General features: G+C 41.5%; 2 protein-coding genes across 9 annotated transcripts in view; one reads left to right on the top strand and one right to left on the bottom strand.

Moving 5' to 3' along the window:
* Window positions 1–7,344, top strand: part of FLACC1 (flagellum associated containing coiled-coil domains 1) — a 63,516-nt gene extending 56,172 nt beyond the window's left edge. The window contains exons 12-15 of one of the 2 annotated variants that reach the window (XM_011718076.2): window positions 2,220–2,282; window positions 5,904–5,993; window positions 6,122–6,231; window positions 6,909–7,344. In XM_011718076.2, the coding sequence (XP_011716378.1) occupies window positions 2,220–2,282; window positions 5,904–5,993; window positions 6,122–6,231; window positions 6,909–7,035 (390 nt within the window). In that variant the 3' untranslated portion in view covers window positions 7,036–7,344. Of the gene's footprint in view, window positions 1–2,219; window positions 2,283–5,903; window positions 5,994–6,121; window positions 6,292–6,908 lie in introns of both variants that reach the window. The other variant, XM_071073182.1, reaches the window with a different exon arrangement.
* A 1,683-nt stretch (window positions 7,345–9,027) lies between these two features.
* LOC105468105 (caspase 8) overlaps window positions 9,028–20,503 on the bottom strand; it is a 59,620-nt gene continuing 48,144 nt past the window's right edge. For 5 of the 7 annotated variants that reach the window (XM_071073178.1, XM_071073177.1, XM_071073179.1 and 2 more), the window contains 5 exons: window positions 20,368–20,412; window positions 18,333–18,397; window positions 16,324–16,465; window positions 10,349–10,850; window positions 9,028–9,205 (listed from right to left, as the gene is read on the bottom strand). In XM_071073178.1, the coding sequence (XP_070929279.1) occupies window positions 9,070–9,205; window positions 10,349–10,850; window positions 16,324–16,465; window positions 18,333–18,397; window positions 20,368–20,412 (890 nt within the window). In that variant the 3' untranslated portion in view covers window positions 9,028–9,069. Of the gene's footprint in view, window positions 9,206–10,348; window positions 10,851–16,186; window positions 16,466–18,332; window positions 18,398–20,367; window positions 20,413–20,503 lie in introns of those variants that run through there. The other 2 variants (XM_071073181.1, XR_011609982.1) reach the window with 2 other exon arrangements.

Genomic DNA, 20,503 nt, shown 5'->3' with positions numbered 1-20,503 from the left:
ATAATATCCTGAAGAGTGTTTTCCATCTTGGTTCCATTCTCCCCATCACTTTCAGATACACCAATCAGACGCAGATTTGGTCTTTTCACCTAGTCCCATATTTCTTGGAGGCTTTGTTCATTTCTTTTTACTCTTTTCTCTCTAAACTTCTCTTCTCACTTCCTTTCATTCATTTGATCTTCAATCACTGATACCCTTTCTTCCAGTTGATCAAATCAGCTACTGAAGCTTGTGCATGCATCATGTAGTTCTCATGCCATGGTTTTCATCTCCATCAGGTCATTTAAGGTCTTCTCTCCGCTGTTTATACTAGTTCGCTATTCTTTCAATCTTTTTTCAAGGTTTTTAGCTTGTTTGCGATGGGTTTGAACATCCTCCTTTAGCTCATAGAAGTTTGTTATTACTGATCATCTGAAGCCTTCTTCTCTCAACTCGTCAAAGTCATTCTCCTTCCAGCTTTGTTCTGTTGCTGGCAAGGAGCTGCATTCCTTTGGAGGAGAAGAGGTGCTCTGATTTTTAGAATTTTCAGCTTTTCTTCTCTGGTTTCTCCCCGTCTTTGTGGTTTTATCTACCTTTGGTCTTTGATGATGGTGATGTACAGATAAGGTTTTGGTGTGGATGTCTTTTCTGTTTGTTAGTTTTCCTTCTAACAGTCAGGACCCTCTGCTGAAGGTCTCTTGGAGTTTGCTGGAGGTCCACTCCAGACCCTGTTTGCCTGGGTATCACCAGCAGAGGCTGTAGAACCACAGATATTGCAGAATGGCAAATGTTGCTGCCTGACGGTTCCTCTAGAAGCTTCATTTCAGAGGGGCAGCTGGCTGTATGAGGTCTCAGTCAGCCCCTACTGGGAGATGCCTCCCAGTTAGGCTACTCGCGGGTCAGGGACCCACTTGAGGAGGCAGTCTGTCCGTTCTCAGATCTCAAAATTCCATGCTGAGAGAACCACTACTCTCTTCAAAGCTGTCAGACAGGGACATTTAAGTGTGCAGAAGTTTCTACTGCCTTTTGTTCAGCTATGCCCTGCCCCCAGAGGTAGAGTCTACAGAGGCAGGCAGGCCTCCTTGAGCTCTGGTGGACTCCACCTAGTTCAAGCTTACCAACTGCTTTGTTTACCTACACAAGCCTCAGCAATGGTGGGCACCCCTCCCCCAGCCTCGCTGCCGCCTTGCAGCTCGATCTCAGACTGCTGTGCTAGCAGTGAGCAAGGCTCCATGGGCATGGGACCCTCCCAGCCAGGTGCGGGATATAATCTCCTGGTGTGCTGTTTGCTAAGACCATTGGAAAAGTGTAGTATTAGGGTAGGAGTGACCCTATTTTCCAGGTGCTGTCTGTCACAGCTTCCCTTGGCTAGGAAAGGGAATTCCCTGACCCCTTGCGCTTCCCAGGTGAGGTGATGCCTGGCCCTGCTTTGGCTCCCAGTCCGTGGGCTGCACCCACTGTCCTGCACCCACTGTCCAACAAGCCCCAGTGAGATGAACCCGGTACCTCAGTTGGAAATGCAGAAATCCCCCGTCTTCTGCATCACTCACGCTGGGAGCTGTAGACTGGAGCTGTTCCTGTTTGGCCATCTTGGAACCTCTGCCCTAAACCTCTTTTCTTTATAAATTACCCAGTCTCTCAGGTAGTTCTTCATAGAAATGTGAGATCAGACTAATAGTGTCTTTGTTGTATTTGGGGGTATAGGACTCTCCATTCTGTTAGAGTATTTTTCTGTACTTAGGTTAACAACACATTGTCTTGACTACTGAAGTTTGAAATCGGGTCGCAAAGGTTATCTAGTTTTGCTATTGTTTTTCAAGATTATTTTGCCTTTCTGCATTCTTTGTATTTTTACATAAATGTTAGAACTAGCTTGTCAATTTAGAATTAGCTTATCAAGGAAACTGGCTGATATTTTGACTGGGATTTCATTGAATATAAAGATCAATCTGTGGAGAGATGAATTCTTAAGAGTATCGAATCTATACACTGACTTAACAAGAGCTTTTGATGAAAATATAATTTCTTTTAGTATTTGTCAGTGTGATGAGGTTTAACTTAAGTAAGATTTTCATTAACTTCAACATGTCATGTCATTAGTTTATAATGTGTGCTTCATTATAGTAGTGTCTAAGCTTTGGTGAATATTATATTCCTGAATCCTAGCCTGGCTTTCTTAACTCCCTAGAAGATGTGCCAGAACCACAGTGCTAACCTTTTCCTAATAAAATTGCTTTTAGGAGCTCTTGAAACAACATCAAAGTGATACCTTGCAATTAGAAGAGCTGAGAAAAACCAAAGAGGTAAGCTTTTTCTTCCTTTCCTGTGGACTTGGTATGTTACAAATACACCAGTAAAATAACAGGCTGTCAGTATAATGGAATCGATGGTAATTTCTCCAAAACCAATAAGAAATGAAAGACCTAAAGCTGAGTTTACTGGATTCAGTAAGTTAAAAAGAATTTTTGAAATTATCTGTAAAATAAAGCCAGTGCGCCTTTTTAAAGTCTGATTTGAACAAATAGATCAGCAATATACTATGTGATCTTCAATGTTGAATGACTTTCATTTCTAGCAAGGTTCAAACCACAAATGATCTTTCAGTTATAAAACATCAAGTTCTTCCTTTTGAGCTCTGAAAAGTATAAAACTGTCTCCTTTGGAACTCCGTCACCAAGCCCCTCCTTAAACTCTGAGTGTACCTCACACACGATGACTTCCTCAGAGACTCTATTCTGGGACAAATTTATGGCAGTCTGTGGGAGACAACTGAAGAGGAACTGTTCAAATCCACAAGGTGATGTGTGATTCTTCCATCACTGAGAATTTGACTTGGATCCAGAATGGACATGTTTGAGAAAATATTAGTCATTATAAAGGCATTATAAATGAATTGTATCTTAGAGCCCAGGCAGGGCTTCAGCATCATTGAAAGGTAAACAGACTGTGGTGTCCTACAAGTTCAAGAAATGGGTTTTGGGGGCCGGGCACGGTGGCTCACGCCTGTAATCCCAGCGCTTTGGGAGGCCGAGGCGGGCGGATCACAAGGTCAGGAGATCGAGACCATGGTGAAACCCCGTCTCTACTAAAAAAAATACAAAAAATTAGCCGGGCGCGGTTGTGGGCGCCTGTAGTCCCAGCTACTCGGGAGGCTGAGGCAGGAGAATGGCGTGAACCTGGGAGGCGGAGCTTGCAGTGAGCCGAGATCGCGCCACTGCACTTCAGCCTGGGCGACAGAGCGAGACTCTGTCTCAAAAAAAAAAAAAAAAAAAAAAAGAAATGGGTTTTGGAGGAAGATATACCCAGTGTATTATAATAACTATTTTAATGAGCTTGTCTACTAATTCTGTCATTTGTGTCATGTCTGGGTCTGTTTCTCTTCATTGATTTTTCTCCTCATTTATGGTCATACTTCCTTGTTTGCATGCCTGGTTAAGTTTGGCTTGGATGTCAGCCATTGTGGTGTTTACCTTGTTGGGTGCTGAATAATTTTATATTCCTTTAGATAATCTTGAGCTTTGCCCTGGGATATAGTTAAGTTACTTGGAAACAGTTTGATCCTTTCGAGCCTTGCTTTTTAAGCTTTGTTGGGCAGAACTAAAGCAGTGTTTAGTGTGGAACTAATTTTCCCTCACTGTTGAGGTAATACTCTCTGAGTACTCGACACCACACCCTCTGTATGAGAAGGATTTTCTACTCTGCCTGGTGGGACCATGAACTATTCCCAGCCCTGTGTTGGCTCTGGGGATTGTTCTACCTGCTCCTTGCTGGTGGTTCCTTCTTCTAACCATGTCTCTTTCTATTTCTTCCCTCCATCACTCCACCCCAGAGGCACTTGCCTCCTTGCTGTTTCCTTAACAGGCCAGGATGCTCCTACCTTGGGGGCTTTGATATTCTCTCTTCCTGAAAAGCTCTTTCCCAGATATCCACATGACTTCCTTCCTTTCCTCCTCCTGGTCTTTATTCAAATGCCACCATCTCAGATGCCACCCTATTTAAGGGCTCCACTCCCTGCCCCAACACTTGCTTTTCTCTAAATGGGATGCCACTGGAGATTTTTGAGGAGGAGAGTATTATTTGGGGAAACAACTGTGGCAGCAATGTGAAGGAGAATCTGAAGAATCAAAATGACAGGAGGCAGAACCTGTTAGAAGGGTCATCTCCCATTTACACCTCAACCTGACTTCTGCTCCCATCCCAGCCATGGAAACTGCTCTTGTTAAAATCACAAGTAACTTCTGAGTTTCCAAATCCAAAGAATGCTTCACCTCACTTGACATGAGCAGTATCAGGTTCAATTGATCACTCTCTCCTTGCAACATTCACCTCTCTTAACTTTCATGGGCTTCTGGCGTTTCCTTCACCTCATTGGTCACACCTTCTCAATCTTCTTTACTAGAACTAGAACTCTGCTTAAAACCCTTCAATGTCACCCCATTGTTCTCCCACCTAATTTCTAAGTCCTGGAGTATTTTGAGGCTGGTTCCCAGGCCCCCTTCTCTTCTTTATCTCCCGTTTTTCCTTTGGAGAGCTCATCTGTTCATACAGATGTAAAAGCCATCTCTGTGCTGATAACTTGGGTTGATACCTCCAGCTTTGCCTCTCTCCTGAGCTCCAGGCTTGTACATCCAACTGCCCATTTGACATTTCAGCATAGGTGACATACAGGCACCTCAAAATTAACATGCCCAGCTCCACACTCTCAATTATCCACCAGAGATTTAGCCCCCAAATTGTCAACTCCCTCAGCTGTTCTAAGCCTAGACCTGAAGTCATCCTTGATTTCTTCTTTCCTTTCACTCTCCCAAATTCAACCCAGCAGCCTCAGCCAATCCTCTATAACATATTCCACATTCATCCACGTCCCTCCAACTCTGTTGTCACCTTACCCTAGTCCGTTATTTCTCAGCTACATGACCATAGTATTCTCCTCCTTAGTTCCGTTGCTTTCCCTCTTGCCCTTCCAGTCCATCCCCTGGAGCATAATATAAGCAAGTGAGATACGTGCATTCACTTCTCTGCTTAACACCCTTCAATGGGTCCCCATTGTTCTTAGGTTACCTTGTCCTCTCAGGTGCCACCAGGCTCCCCTGTATTTCTTCACCATGGCCCTCTATCCTTACTGTCTCTATTCCACCCATATTGGTATTCCTTTGGGTCCTCAAACACAATGAGCATTTTGCATTCTAAGGACCTTTCCACAGGCTTCTATTCATTCTTTAGTGGAAGTTTGTTTGTGTGTTTGTTTCAAGAAGCTGCTTTTTAGAGCAGTTTTAGGTTTACAGAAAAATTGAGCAGAAAGTACACAGAGTTCCCATATACTACCCCACCCCACCCCACCACTAGTTTCCTTTATTAGTAGTATCTTACATTGGGGTGCCACATTAGTTGCAGTTGATGAGCACTGTGGATGCATTCTTATTAACTAAAGTCCGTAGTTTACATTAGGGCTCTTTGTGTTGTACATTCTGTGGGTTTTGCCTAATATATCATGTCATGTAGCCACCATTACAGTGTCATACAGAATAGTTTCACTGCTCTAAAAGTGCCCTCTCCCTCACCTATTCATCCCTCCCTTGCCCTCCAAATCCCTAGAAACCACTAATCTTTTTTCTGTCTCTATAGTTTTGCCTTTTCCAGAGTGTCGTATAGTTGCAATTAGTAGTAGGTATTTAATAAAAACTTGCTTAGTGAATGAATAACTGATTGCCATTGTAACCATTCATGTGAGCTCTGGTGAGGCTGAAGAGAAGGATATACGTGAGTGAGACAAGGAGGAGGTAGGACTGACAGGGTGTGAGTGGCCATGAGTGATGCAAAAGTAGCTCAAGTTTCTCCCTTGCATTACAGTCCAGGTGCCCTGGAGAAGAAACTAAATAAATAGACATCGGCATGATGTCCTGCAACAAATTCTTCTTATGCAGGTCATGGAAGAAGAATTGCATGCACAAGCCCTCATCCTAGAGTCACTTAACGCAAACCTCTACTATACCCAGGTGGAACTCCAAAAAGAGGTGAGTCCCTGCTAGAGTGGGGATGGGGGTTGGGGGAAGAACCTAGGTCTCTGTCCAGCTCTGCCGTATAGCTCTGCCCTGGATGGCTCTGGGTTGGGGAAGATGGCTTTAAAATATTTGTCTTTCAGAAAGCTATAGTGGGAAATCTGGAGAAAATGCTTCAAACCAAGTGTGCTGAAACTGAAGAAAAGTATAAGTACACCATACAGATCCTGATGGAAGAGAACATTCATCTGAAGTGCGGCTGCTGCTGAAAAAGACATGGCTGAGTTCTCTTTAGGAGTGGGAAGGAGTTTGAGTGAGGAATGGGTTAGGAAGATAGACCAAGTGCTCCCTAGTTATGTCAAGGCACAGGCATTTTCAGGAGGGAGGTGTGTCACTGCAGGCCAGCGACACAAAGCCAGATAGTTCACTTGAGGTGGAGTAGAGATGTGTCTACACTTCTCCCATTCACCTGTGTCCTTGTTGCTGTGTAAAACAACACAGGAAATTTATCTCCCAGTTTCTGAGTTTGCTCAGTTCTATGACTGAGGGTGGTTTTTAAATCCATCTCCCCTGGGAGTCTGATGGTCTTACCATTACATGCAGCTGCTTCTGGTTCCTATGGAAATCAGCTTTGGATCAGAAGGTGTACTGTTACCTGAAGCTGCATCTTAAATCATTAAAATAAATTTTGGTCAATACTTTAATAGAGGAAAGTTATTTTTATTGCATTGATTTAGTAGAAAATTCCTCATACAGGACTTCAGTCACCTGAACACCATACCTCACTAAATTCAAAACCACTGGAAGTAATGAGTGAGAGACTGCTGTGGTGAAGGAATGAAGGCACATTGCTCTCCCCGCACCCCAAATATCCTATACCCTTTCTAGCTTTTGAGTTGACATTGATACATCTTTCCTTTCTTTTTACAGGCAAAAGGTAATTTCTAAGAATGAAGAAATGTATGAAGAATATTCTGGGAGATTGGCCTCTATCACTGTTTCTAAGGATGATTCTGACACTGTGGAAGATGGTAGCAAGAAAAGACAAGAATCATAAACATAAAGTCGCTCTCCATTGTTGAAGATGGTCGGCACACCATTTCTGTAGGCCCCGGAAACTCCTGGCAGGGTTTTCTTCAGAACATGTGTATAATGAGTTTAGTTCTTGGGTTGCTCTGACTCTATTTTTGCTCTCTTCTGAGTGGCTGAAAATGTTTGAATTCTCATCTGAATTTCACAGCTTATCACGGACGCTTCATTGAAAAATGATGCTCTCCATACTGGGAGCTGAGCTTTCTCTGAGTTTTGTACTATTTTCTTCCACCTTTATGTATTTCATAGGAAAGAAATAGATTTGAAAGCCTTCTTCCTATTGAACTTTTACTATATTTGTGGGGGGGGGGGGCTGTACCTTTGTCCCCTGGGGCATTTAGGTAGCAAAAAAAGATGATGTGTTGATTTTATTCTAAAACCTTTTTCTCTCATACCCATGCCCCCTACTTCCCTACCTCTCAATCATGTTCCCTGACCTATGACTTAGGAAGGGTTTCTGATGATTCTTACCACCTTCTCTGGACCATCACCAGAATTCAGACACCCACAGGGCAGGCAACATAAATAAGTGAAGTGGGCTAGACACAAGGAAAACAATTGCATAAGCATAAGTGACAACTGACAGCAGCCTCAGTAGAGGGGCTTGGGCAGGGCTGGGGCACAACGGGTGGAGAAGAATGACCTGCAGAGCACTGTCTCATCTGAAGAAGGTGCTTCTCAGACCTTTGCCATGCAAAAGCATGAGGTCAATATTGTCAGATATTATTATTTTTTCAAAGAAGGTATCCTGGTTTTTATGTGATATCTCCTAATTTTTAAACGTTGACAACAAATTTTAAAAATACAACTGTGTGTGCCAATCATGGGAGACTCAAGTAGAACATGTCTGTGGTCCAGATGTTTTCCACCTGTGAGATGTCATTGGCAGAAACCAAAATCAAACACAAAAAAATCTCCAAGGAGCAGTAAGATCAAATCATACTTTATTCTATTAAAAAATATTTTTGAAAAAAGATACTTAAATTTTAAAGATAACTTAATTCCTAATGATTTAAAATAATCCAAGCAGAGATGAAAGAGCAAATGCAAATGCATAAAAAGACCCACAGCATTGTTAGCAAAAAGCAAATATAGTTAGCCAAGCATATATGCATCATGAAAGCAAAAGAAGGCAAAAAGCAAGTTTGGGGATAAATTATGTAAAAATTGTAAAATAATTTGAATTTTTAAAAGATTTCAACCAAATTTTGTTTTATTAAAAAAAAATTTTGACTGGGTATGGAGGCTCACATCTGTAATCCCAGCACTTTGGGAGGCCAAGGCGGGCAGATCATGAGGTCCGGAGATCGAGAACATCCTGGCTAACATGGTGAAACCCCGTCTCTACTGAAAAATACAAAAAATTAGCCAGGCGTGGTGGTGGGCACTTGTAGTCCCAGCTACTCGGGAGGCTGAGGCAGGAGAATGGCGTGAACCCAGGAGGCAGAGGTTGCAGTGAGCTGAAATTGCACCACTGCACTCCAGCCTGGGCGACAGAGTGAGACCCCGTCTCAAATTTTTTTTCGAGACGGGGTCTCACTCTGTCGCCCAGGCTGGAGTGCAGTGGTGTGAATATGGCTCACTGCAGCCTTGACCTCTTGGGTTCAAGTAATCCCCCCACCTCAACCTCCCAAAGTGCTGGGATTATAGACATGAGCCACCATAGGTGGCTATTTTCTAATATTTTTTGATGTGGTAGTGTGGAATTTGACTTCAAGAAAGAATTAAAGTTAATAGAATATTAACAGTGGGCTTAATGTTGATAATAATTTGAATCAAAATCCAGCTATATTCGTAGCTGGATTTTGCAGGCATCTGGTATTTATTGCCACCAGGTAAAAACATTCCCAAAGCCCTAGGCCTGAGCGAAAGGAGACAGTGTTATTGTTGTTAATATCCTATTAACTTTAGCTCTTACAAAAAAGTGCAAAAAAGCTAATAAATTAACTATTTAGAAAATTAGTAAATAAACATAGTGTTGTATATCTAAATAGCACTATCAATCAGAAGGGAAGACAAGTTTTTTTCTTAGTGTGAAAGTTGGCTGCGGCATCTGTTTCCCCATGTTTTTCTTGTCATCCTTGTTGCTTACTTCATAGTTCACTTCAGTCAGGATGGTAAGAATATCATCGCCTCTGAAAGACATCACATAACATTGTGACTATCTGTGGGGGAAAGCAACTGATGAACTGTCTCCTCTGCTGTGCTCAGAGATAGTTCTGTAGTTCTTTCTCTCAAAATATCAGTCATTTGAAACAATAAGTTGCTAAACCAAGACCTACCCCAGCTTTCGTGGTAAATGCATTGTCTCAGAGCTTAATAACTTACTTTTGGTTTATTCAGGAACTCTTTTGACCGTCAGAAACCTCAGTGTCAGTATTAGAGTTGATTTCTTTCTCTCCTGACCTGTGCGTATCTCACTCTTCTCCATGTTACTTGGCTCCCACAGTTGCTTCAATGCCCCCCAATACTCTCTGCCTCAAGTTGACATTGCATCTGTGGATTCATCTTTGATGCAATTAAACTTAAGGCAAGTGAAAGTACAATGTCTCCTGCAGCTACTCCTACCTTCTTCTCACCAGGATCTCTTAGCGTTTTTGTTAGGCAACCTCTTCTTCTACCTCGGAGCTAGCCCTGGAAACCTTGCAGGATTCATGATCTAAGTTACAAAATCTAAGTTAGATTCATGATCTAAGTTGTGGGAAATTCTCACTCTTCATATACTCAAAACATGAAATACAGGGCTAAAAGGAACCTGCTGTTTATTTCCCATAATGCACCAAGAGGTTTTAAGGATGGTTTGCTCTTATAGAACTTTTGACAGAGTTGGAGGATGTTAAACATTGAATTGGGTTACTGCCTTCTTTGGAAGATTTCCAAAACTAGTTGAATTGGCTCACTCATGTTTTGGCCTAAAGACAGAGAGCTGGACTATATGACTTTACCAGTCTTTCCTGCTCTGTGACACCCTGATTGTCCTTTGAGGTGCTGAATAAAGGAATAAAACATCTCAGCTTTTCCATCTATAAACTAAGGATGTTAACACTTGCCACTCTCCCACTTTGTAACTGACCTGGGAAGTGCAGCTATGTGATCCACAGCTAGACATCTAGAGATGAATGGAAACCATTCCCCTTGCACAGTTCTCTGACCTGTTGATGTCATCTAAACCACATATCACTTTCTAATAGTCTCTGAATGTGAGTAGATAGTAGTGGTGATGGAGTAGGAGGGGAAGGTAGTGTAACAGTGAGGTGGGCTGAGTAGGCAAAACTTACCGAGGACATCGTTCTCTCAGGCTCTGGCAAAGTGACTGGATGTACCAGGTTCCCTCTGCAGGGTTTCGGTAGGAAACACAGTTATTCACAGTGGCCATCCCCAGCAGAAAGTCAGCCTCATCCGGGATATATCTCGTTTGAGGTGATGATAAATCCATTTCCAAATAGGGTTGCTCCTCTGAATCAGTCTCAACAGGTATACCTTTCTGGTAGTTATCCCCCTGACAAGCCTGAATAAAAAACACTTTGGGTTTTCCAGCAAGGGAAGGGCACTTCAAACCAGTGAACTGAGATGTCAGCTCATAGATGGGGGCCTCCTGTCCATCAGTGCCATAGATGATGCCCTTGTCTCCATGGGAGAGGATACAGCAGATGAAGCAATCCTTGTTACTGTGGTCCATGAGTTGGTAGGTTTTCAAAATCTTATAGATTTTCTCTACTGTGCAGTCATTGTGGTGCTGGATCTCAAAATGAAGCTCTTCAAAGGTCGCGGTCAAAGCCTCTGAAAAGTGAAATTTGAACAGTCACGTTATACCACAGTAATTCACAGACCAGAGCTGGAGAGCACAGTGGGCATAACATTGATAGATAAGAAATGTCCATCGATGATAGATTGGATTAAGAAAATGTGGCACATATACACCATGGAATACTATGCAGCCATAAAAAAGGATGAGTTCATGTCCTTTGTAGGGACATGGATGAAGCTGGAAACCATCATTCTCAGCAAACTATCACAAGGACAGAAAACCAAACACTGCATGTTCTCACTCATAGGTGGGAATTGAACAATGAGAACACTTGGACACAGGAAGGGGAACATCGCACACCGGGGCCTGTTGTGGGGTTGGGGAGGGGGAAGGGATAGCATTAGGAGATATACCTAATGTAAATGACGAGTTAATGGGTGCAGCACACCAACATGGCACATGTATACATATGTAAGAAACCTGCACGTTGTGCACATGTACCCTAGAACTTAAAGTAAAATAATAAATAAATAAATAAATAAATAAAGGATTTGAACCAGAAATTCAAGAGCAAAACCCTCTATGTTTGTAGCTGGATTCTGCAGGCTTCGAATATTTATTGCCACCAGCTAAAAACATTCTCAAACCCTGGGGCAAATGAGAAAGCAGAGAGTTACTGTTGGTCTGTTTTCTCTACTAAACTAGTTTACAAGATGAGTAAGTTATCATTTAGGCTTACTACTGAACCAATTTTTAAAATGACTATATTATTTACATAATCAGGAAAAACAAAACAATTTTTGAATAGAAGATCCAACTTATTTTATCCTAAACCTTCTCAAAATTATTTATGTTTAGCAAAATAAAATACATGAATTAATAAAATAGAACTAAAAGACCTTTTACAATAGGTTATCCCCTCTCTATCCCTCACTATTACCTAGTCACATTCCATGAAGGCAACCACTTTCAGTTTTTAACCACTCTTTTTTCACATTAACCTCCATTTTGTAATGAATTTGGGTACACTGCTAATTACTCATTTATAAATTTTAGACTTTCGCATTGAGTTCTTATTATGGAGAATAAGCATTTGGTGCTCTTACACAATTATTTAGAATTTTGGTTGAATCCATAGTAATATTTTTTTTAATTTTTTTTTTTTTTAGAAAAGATCTCACTCTGTCACCCAGGCTAGAGTGCAGTGGCACAATCTCAGCTCACTGCAACTTCTGCCTCCCAGGTTCAAGCAATTCTCCTGCCTCAGCCTCCCGAGTAGATGGGACTACAGGCACGCACCACCATACCCAGCTGATTTTTGTATTTTTAGTGGAGACAGGGTTTCACTGTGTTGGCCAGGCTGGTCACGAACTCCTAGCCTCAAGTGACCCACCCACCATGGCCTCCCAAAGTGCTGGGATTGTAGGCATGAGCCACCACCTCCGGCCCATAGTAATATTTCTATTATTAAGACTATGTAAACATAATGTTCTTTCATTATGTTTCCTTATTAACCTTTTTGCCTTTCCTGGAATTAGTAATTGTATTATTTTTTTCATCTGCTTTGTTTCCTATATGCTTAACACTATTTTTTCTCCAAGTGCTCTAATGGATCTGGCCAAAATCTTTCAACATTTTCAGGCTACTTGTCTGACTCATTTTTATTTCTTCCTGGAAAACTTCCCATCCAGAGCACTGCATCCTTCTGCTGTAATACCAACTGGCTGTTCTGTAGGCCAGATGAATTTATCTTCTCCTGGGACATCTCTCTGTCTCTTCCATAGTAGATTATCTGTTTCCTCCATCGATGACTTCCTCTTTCTTATTAGTTTCCTTTGCTGGAGCACACCACGAGGAGTACATTTTTTGACCCCTTGTATGAGTCTTTACTTCATAGAGTTCTATTTCCAAAAGCATTTTTCCTCAGAATTCCGAACGCTTTTCTTCACAATCTTAGCTTTCAGTGTTGCTAGAGAGAAGACCTTTTCATTCCTGATACTTCACATATTTGGCTTACTTTTTTCTCTTTCCAGAAGCTTCTAGGGTATGATATGTTTGGAAGTGATTCTTAATCCATTATACCCTTTCAATCTGGAGATTGTGTCATTTCGTTCTTGGAAAGTTCCATTTCTTTTTTCTCTGTCCTTTCTTTCTGGAACTCTTATTGTCAAAAATTGGACATCCTTGATTCAGCTTCAAATTTTCTTATCTTTTGCTCCTATTTTCTATTTTTGTCTTTTTATACTACTTTCTGAGACTTTGTCTTCTACTTTATTGAATTTTTCATTTTGGTGCTCATATTTTTAATTTTCAAGGAGTCTTTCTTGTTCTGTCCCTGTTTCATAACATCTTGTTCTTTTATGGAACTTTAACTCTCTAAGAACATTAAATACCAATATTAAGCAATAAAAAAAGCTTGCTTTTTTCTCAACATTGTCTTTGTTTCATTCATATTGTTTCATGTTTTTCTTGTTGTTCTCATTGCCTCTTATTTATTTATTTATTTATTTATTTATTTATTTATTTATTTGAGACAGAGTCTTGCTCTATCACCCAGGCTGGAGTGCAGTGGTGCAATCTCGGCTCACTGCAACCTCCGCCTCCCAGGTTCAAGCAATTCTTTTGCCTCAGCCTCTGTAGTAGCTGGGATTACAGGCACCTGCCATCACACCCGGCTAATTTTTGTATTTTTATTAGAGATGGGGTTTCACCATGTTGGTCAGGCTGGTCTTGAACTCCTGACCTCAGGCGATTCGCCTGCCTCGGCCTCCCAAAGTGCTGGGATTACAGGCGTGAGCCACCGTACCCAGCTGCCTCTCTTTTGTATTAGAGGCTTTCTTCAAACGCCTGCTGACCTTTGGTTGTCCATTCATAAATTGACTAATTAGTCCATTAAAAAGTCAACTGAAAGCTCTGTGTTTGTGGATGTGGTTTGTTCACTGATGGACTTCATAGCAAGATGATGGTTGGAGACCTGATCATTGCATTAGGAAACCTCCAGATGTCATCATCTCTATGCATTTTAGCTAGAGCTTTCAGCTGCTCCAGAGGTCAATCTGTATCTGCTGCCAGTGTTCTTGGAACCAAGTTGCTTTAGAGATCTGACTCCACGCCACCAGTAGGTTTTCTTCAGTCTCTCTGTGTTCAGTAAAATGCTTCATTGCTTCCTTTGCTGGGCCTGGTACACCCAAGTGTAGAGTTTCTCTGGTTCAATTTTATGAGAAAACAAACTTCCTGTTCCTTATGATGGTAGAATAAGAACAGTTGCTGCCTCTATGAGAGGGAGGTATGAATCTGAGGATTGTATAGGCTTTAAAGAATCTTCCTGTTTTCTGCTCATTGCCTCACCTACACTTTGTACCTCCAATTGCTGAATTTTTCCAGGATTCTGTGGGGTAAATAGGCTTGCCTCTTTTCTGTGTTCCCCTCTGTAATCAGTTAGGTTGTAGCTTTCTCTGTTAAGTCGATTACCTCTACTCTTTTGTTTCAACTCCCCCAAATTGTTGGAAACCTTTCATTAGCTATCGTCTCCATTCCCGTTCTCTTGATCCTTGCTGGATTATTCCTTTTTTATTCCTTCTCCAGCATTTTGTCCCTGTCAGCACATCAGAGCTAAACATAAGCCATCAGTCAAAAGACAGTCTCGGCCAGGTGCAGTGGCTCACACCTATAATCCCAGCACCTTGGGAGGCCAAGGCGAGTGGATCACCTGAGGTCAGGAGTTTGAGACCAGCCTGACCAACATGGTAAAACCCATCTCTACTGAATACAATTAACTGGGTGTGGGTGTGGTGCACATGCCTATAATCCCAGCTACTTGGCAGACTGAGGCAGGAGAATTGCTTGAACCTGGGAGGCAGAGGTTGTGGTGAGCCAAGATCATGGTATTGTACTCCAGCCTGGGCAATAGAGTGAGACTCTGTCTAAAACAAAAAAAGTCAGTTTAGCATTAGGAATAGAACAAACAAAAACGGAAATGCAATTGTTGATTTGGAAGCACTTTGGCAAGACTAATACAGTGTGTTGGTTCTGTGAAAAAGTTCTGATCCTTTGGAAATGTGGAATGTTGATTTAAAAAATGACTGTAAAGCGAGTGTCAAGGCACTGAAGCAGGACAGAAGGGAGTCTCTCAGGAGAAATGACTTCTGCAGTGGGGTCTCCTACGTTTACTCATTTAGCATAAAACATAAGAACAGGAATAGAAAAAGCAGGACACACAGACTCGAATGCCTACCAGAGACTAGTCAATCATGGGCCAGTTATAAGAAAATGAACTGCCAGAAATAGAAGCAAGTGTTATTTTAATAGAAATGTTTTAATTTTAAAATAATACAAATCAAGGGCTCGAAATGTTTTTTTCAACACCAAGCACATAATGACGAATGATGTCATCAATGCACTTAATCTCTGTGCCTTTTTAAAGGCTTAGATTTGCTTAAATAAACAAATCAAATGTTAACATGGGCCAGGTGTAGTGGCTCACACCTGTAATCCCAGCACTTTGGGAGGCCGAGGCAGGAGGATCACTTGAGGTCAGGAGTTCAAGACCAGCCTGGCCAATATGGCAAAACCCCATCTCTACCAAAAATACAAAAATTAGCCGGGTATGGTGGTATGTGCCTGTAGTCCCAGCTACTTGGGAGGCTGAGGCAGGAGAATCACTTGAACTGGGGAAGTGGAGGCTGCAGTGAGCCGAGATAGCACCACTGCACTCCAGCCTGGGCAACAGAGTGAGACTCTGTCTCAAAAAAAAAAAAAAAAAAAAAAAAAAAAATGTTACTAGGGACCATTACAGAGTCCTGATGATTATAATCAGTCTACATTAATTTTCTAAACTTACCTCCATTTACAAAACAAATCAATAATTGATGTTATGCCTGATGAACACTATTTTCAAAAGTTCTTTGATCAAATCAAAATTATTAATATCTCAATGGTGATGGATGATTTTTATTTTTTGTTGTAGTCACTTTTTATATTCACATACTACAAATTGTTTTTTCATTTAACTTATAGCTTCTTGATCTTAGCTTAAATAGGCTGAGTAAAAGAACTGCTAACCAGCTTAATATTTAATACTTGAAAATGCTGTTTCTGTTAAGAACCCACAATTTCTGCTGCACTTAACAGCCCAACCTGTAAAAATGCAGCCTCTATAAGAGCTTTGATACCACGGCAGTTTCATCGCTTAATGCATTCCACAGAAGCACTATGCAGTTAGCTGAATTAAAAACAAAGCTTATTACTGCTTTTCATTGTGTCTTTTAGTAAGATTTGATATTTCATATTTATACATACATTGCTTCTATTTAAAAGATTAATTTTTTAAAAAGCAGGAAACTGACAAATGTATAAGAATGTTCTTTACCTCCACAGGGAAATATGTTTAAATCCATTTTCTTGAAACATGACTCTTTTGGTATAGCTTTTGTTCTCTGCCTTTTGATTTAAAAAAAAAATAGGCATAAGAAATATTTCACTTTTCTCTTTTGGGTTCTACTGTACCTGCATCCAAGTGTGTTCCATTCCTGTCCCTAATGCTGTGAAGTTTGGGCACTTTCTCCCGTGCTTTCGTAAAATCGTAATTGTTGATGATCAGACAGTATCCCCGAGGTTTGCTTTTCATTTGGTAAACTTTGTCCAAAGTCTGGAAAACAAAAACCCAACCCAGGAGCTGACTCTGTGGGTCAAACACTAGAGATGTAAACAAACAACTCCCTAGTAAGAGGACTTGCTTTCCATTGCACCACCCCAACTTGGGGTCGTTTCCTTGAAGAACTAGTTTCTACCTATTTCCTTCACACAGGACCCCTCAGACTTCTGCCCCATCATTGTAAAGTCAGTTTCCCAATACCTGGGCCTCCTGAGCACTTTGCACATATGTTAATATTGTTGTCATCATATTGTATTATTGTTTGTTCTCATTTCTGCTTCCCATACTATACAGAAAACTCCTTGAGGTCGATAACATCTGTGCCAGGGACTACGGTGTATTAACTTACGAGAGCTCAATCAAGAGTTACTCAATGAATGTCTTTGGTTGCCCCCACGCCATAACCTTGTGATTCTCTTGGCTGTCTACTGAACTCATCTGTGCTTCGTGGCTAACAGTCGAGGGTCTCCCATTCATGCATTGCACAGTGTGGTCCCAGGATTTTAAAGGTGATGGCTTAACCCAGCTCTCAGGACCACGGTGGCTGCTGGGAAGAGACAGGCTGGTCAGGCAGGTCCTGGCTACACTGTAGGTTATGGTATCCAAATTGTAGTATCTGACAGTACCTGCCAGGGATGGCCCTGTGTCCTATTCATTCTCCTAGGGCTGTTTCAGTGCTGAGATACTCAGCATTTAGTTGGAGGTTCACGTAGCCCCTTGAGGTAGAGAAAAGGGCTCCAGGCTAGGAAGCCCAGTTCCTGCCTCTACTTCACCTTATGACTTTGGGCAAGTAACCTGTTATCTTAATATATTAACTCTAAGATATTAAATATTTGATTAAGTTTGTACCAAATGTGTTAAGTTTGTATTATTTATTATTAAGTGTGCTAAGTATTTATTAAGCATATTAAGTGTATTTACTGAGATATTAAGACACTAAGATTTGACCAGGCATGGTGGCTAGAACCTATAATCCCAGACTTTGGGAGGCCAAGGCAGGAGACCTGCTTGAGGCCAGGAGTTCGAGACCTGGCTTGGCAACGTAGCAAGACCCCTGTCTCAATAAAACATTAAAAAAGGAAAAAGATACTAAGATTTACTAAGATACTAAGACAGTGTTTTTAGCTGTTCAGTGGGGACAATGCTTGCAGCATGCTATATTGCTTAGAAAGTACCACATTACTTGGGTTAATCCTTGACTTTCAGATGAAAGAGGTCTGGTAATTTTCTCAGAAGCCCATACCAGGCTCTCCCAAGCCTACTTCAGATATTCAGGATTTCCTCTTCTTCTTACCATGAGGACGAGCAAATGGGCTAATAAGTCGGGATGTATTTGGTGGATGGTTGGTTACATAAAGAGAAGTTATGATGCCTAAAAAGTACATGTTTCTGCTGGTTCACTGAGATGAAAACACAAAGATGGCTAGGTTATGAGAGTTTGCTGCTTACACCTAATCACAAAGGAGAAGCATTTTTGAAATGTTAAGTCAAACGAAAAGGCTTTGCTTTTTCCATTCCTGCTAGACTCTCCAAACCACTCCCCCATCCAGGCTGGCACGGCTGCTAGAAGATTTGGTAGGAGGCTTCTTACCCCCTCCACCTTCCAACTATTCCAGTATCTTCATCTTGGGTCTTAAAATAAAATTTGAATGCATAGAAAACTGAAGGAGTCACGTTTTAAAAATTAAGTCATATTTTTAACTGTTTTTATGTGAATTTTTTCTACAGTTCTCAAAATTTTCAGTAAGTTTTTGCCTCTTATCGGTTTATCTGGCAGCTTAAAAAAAAAAAAAAAGCTAACAAATTAAGTAACTAGAATCTGTAATGTAAAAAGAAAAAGGATTTGGAGGTTTCCATCTACCTGTGATTCACTATCCTGTTCTCTTGGAGAGTCCGAGATTGTCATTAGCCCACACAACTCCTCCCCTGCAAATAACAGAGAGACATGTGTAGAATGAGACATGGCAGGAAAGGTACACTGGTAATGAAATATGTAGCACATAGAACAACATAAGGTCTTTTTTCAGATGAAAATTCAAGCTGGGCACAGTGGCTCACGCCTGTAATCCCAGCACTTTGGGAGGCCAAGATGGGAAGATAACTTGAGATCAGGAGTTTGAGACCAGCCTGGCCAACATGGTGAAACCCTGTCTCTACTAAAAATACAAAAAAAATTAGCCGGGCATGGTGGTAGGCACCTGTAGTCCCAGCTGCTCAGGAGGCTGAGGCAGGAGAATCACTTGAACTCGGGAGGTGGAGGTTGCAGTGAGCTGAGATCACACCACCACTGCACTCCAGCCTGGGCGACAGAGTGAGACTCTGTCTCAAATAAATAAATGAAATGAAATGAAAATTCACAGACGGCCATAAATATAATCTCCTTTCAACCCAGAGAGATTCTGCAAGCAGGGCAATTAACATGCTTCTGGAAATATAAGATCAAATTGTCTCCTCGCCAAAGAGAAAAACATACCAAGAAATGCCATAATTTATATTGCTCCACATGGCCAGGTTGAATTTTTGTGGTATTTGTGAGATACTCATTAATAAAGCCACTAGCTTAGGATGAATTAATGATTTAGTACTTTACTCCTTAAAGTATTCTTAAGGAGTAAAGCTTGGGCTCAGCAGGCAGGGAGGAAAGGGAAGGACAGCCTGCGTGGACATTAATCTTTAAAATACATTTGAATGATCCAAAATGTATTTTATACACACACACCACAAAGAGCCAAGGTAAAAATACAATAAAAATATAACCAATATTAATGGAGCGATGGCGTTCTTGGACTTATAAAAATTTATCTGAATTTAAAATCATCTTCAATGAGTATATATAATTTTTCTAATCAGAAAGAATACTTTATTAATTGCCTATAGTCCCAGCACTTTGGGAGGTAGCCGGATGGCTTGAGTTCAGGAGTTTAAGACCAGCCTGGGCAACACAGCGAAACCCCATCTCTACAAGAATACAAAAATTAGCCAGGCATGGTGGCTTGTGCTGTGGTCCCAGCTACTCAGGGGGTTGAGGCAAGAGGATCGTTTGAGTCCAGGAGGTAGAGGCTGTGGTGAGCCAAGATTGCGCCACTGCATTCCAGCCTGGGGGACAAAGTGAGACACTGTCTCAAAACAACAACAACAACAAAAGAATATTTGATTAATCAAAATTTCGGAGGAGATCATTGAGAGTTCTCTCTCTTGATTCAGCCTCGCTTACCCAGGTAGAAAAAGTGAAAGGAAGTTGAAAGGAGTTGTTTAGTGTAGAAGGTGTTGACAGAAGAAGTGACTTAACCAAGGAAATTATGAAACATAATTTAAATCCAGCTACTCAGTGCATAACATGAGCAGCACATCAAGGAATAACATGAGCAGCACATCAAGGAGAAAAAAAAAGTCACATAGAAAAAATGATGTTAAATTACTTATGACTGACTCACTCTGCACCTGTTTCAAACTTGCCAGCCTGGGCTGCAGGTCTTAGGAGAGCAGGTGCGGCCGAGCGCAGTGGCTCACGCCTGTAATCCCAGCACTTTGGGAGGCCAAGGTGGGCAGATCACCTGAGGTCAGGAGTTTGAGACCAGCCAGGCCAACATGGTGAAACCCCATCTCTAATAAAAACACAAAATTAGCTGGGCGTAGTGGTGCTCGCCTGTAATTCCAGCTTCTCAGGAGGCTGAGGCAGGAGAATTGCTTGAACCCAGGAGGTGGAGGTTGCAGTGAGCCAAGATGGTGCCACTGCTCTCCAGCCTGGGCAACAAAGTAAGACTCTGTCTCAAAAAAAAAAAAAAAGTAGAGCAGGCACATTAGGACGTGCATGTGGTAGAAGGCTGTGGGGAGGACACACGCAGGTACCAGAGAGTAAATTAACTAAATCTTGAAAATGTATCTCCAAGCATTACCATTTGAACCTTCCTCAGGACTTCCTTCAAGGCTCCTTGTTCTCTCTGAATTAAAAGAGGAAACCCCCAACAATATTTGATTAGAAACAACTGTGACATGGACAGATTTGTCAGTTTCAATTTTAGAGTAGGTTTT

Source organism: Macaca nemestrina, chromosome 11 (genome assembly GCF_043159975.1).
Source record: "Macaca nemestrina isolate mMacNem1 chromosome 11, mMacNem.hap1, whole genome shotgun sequence".
Classification (NCBI taxonomy): Eukaryota; Metazoa; Chordata; class Mammalia; order Primates; family Cercopithecidae; genus Macaca; species Macaca nemestrina.
This window is presented reverse-complemented; position numbering and strand designations above follow the sequence as displayed.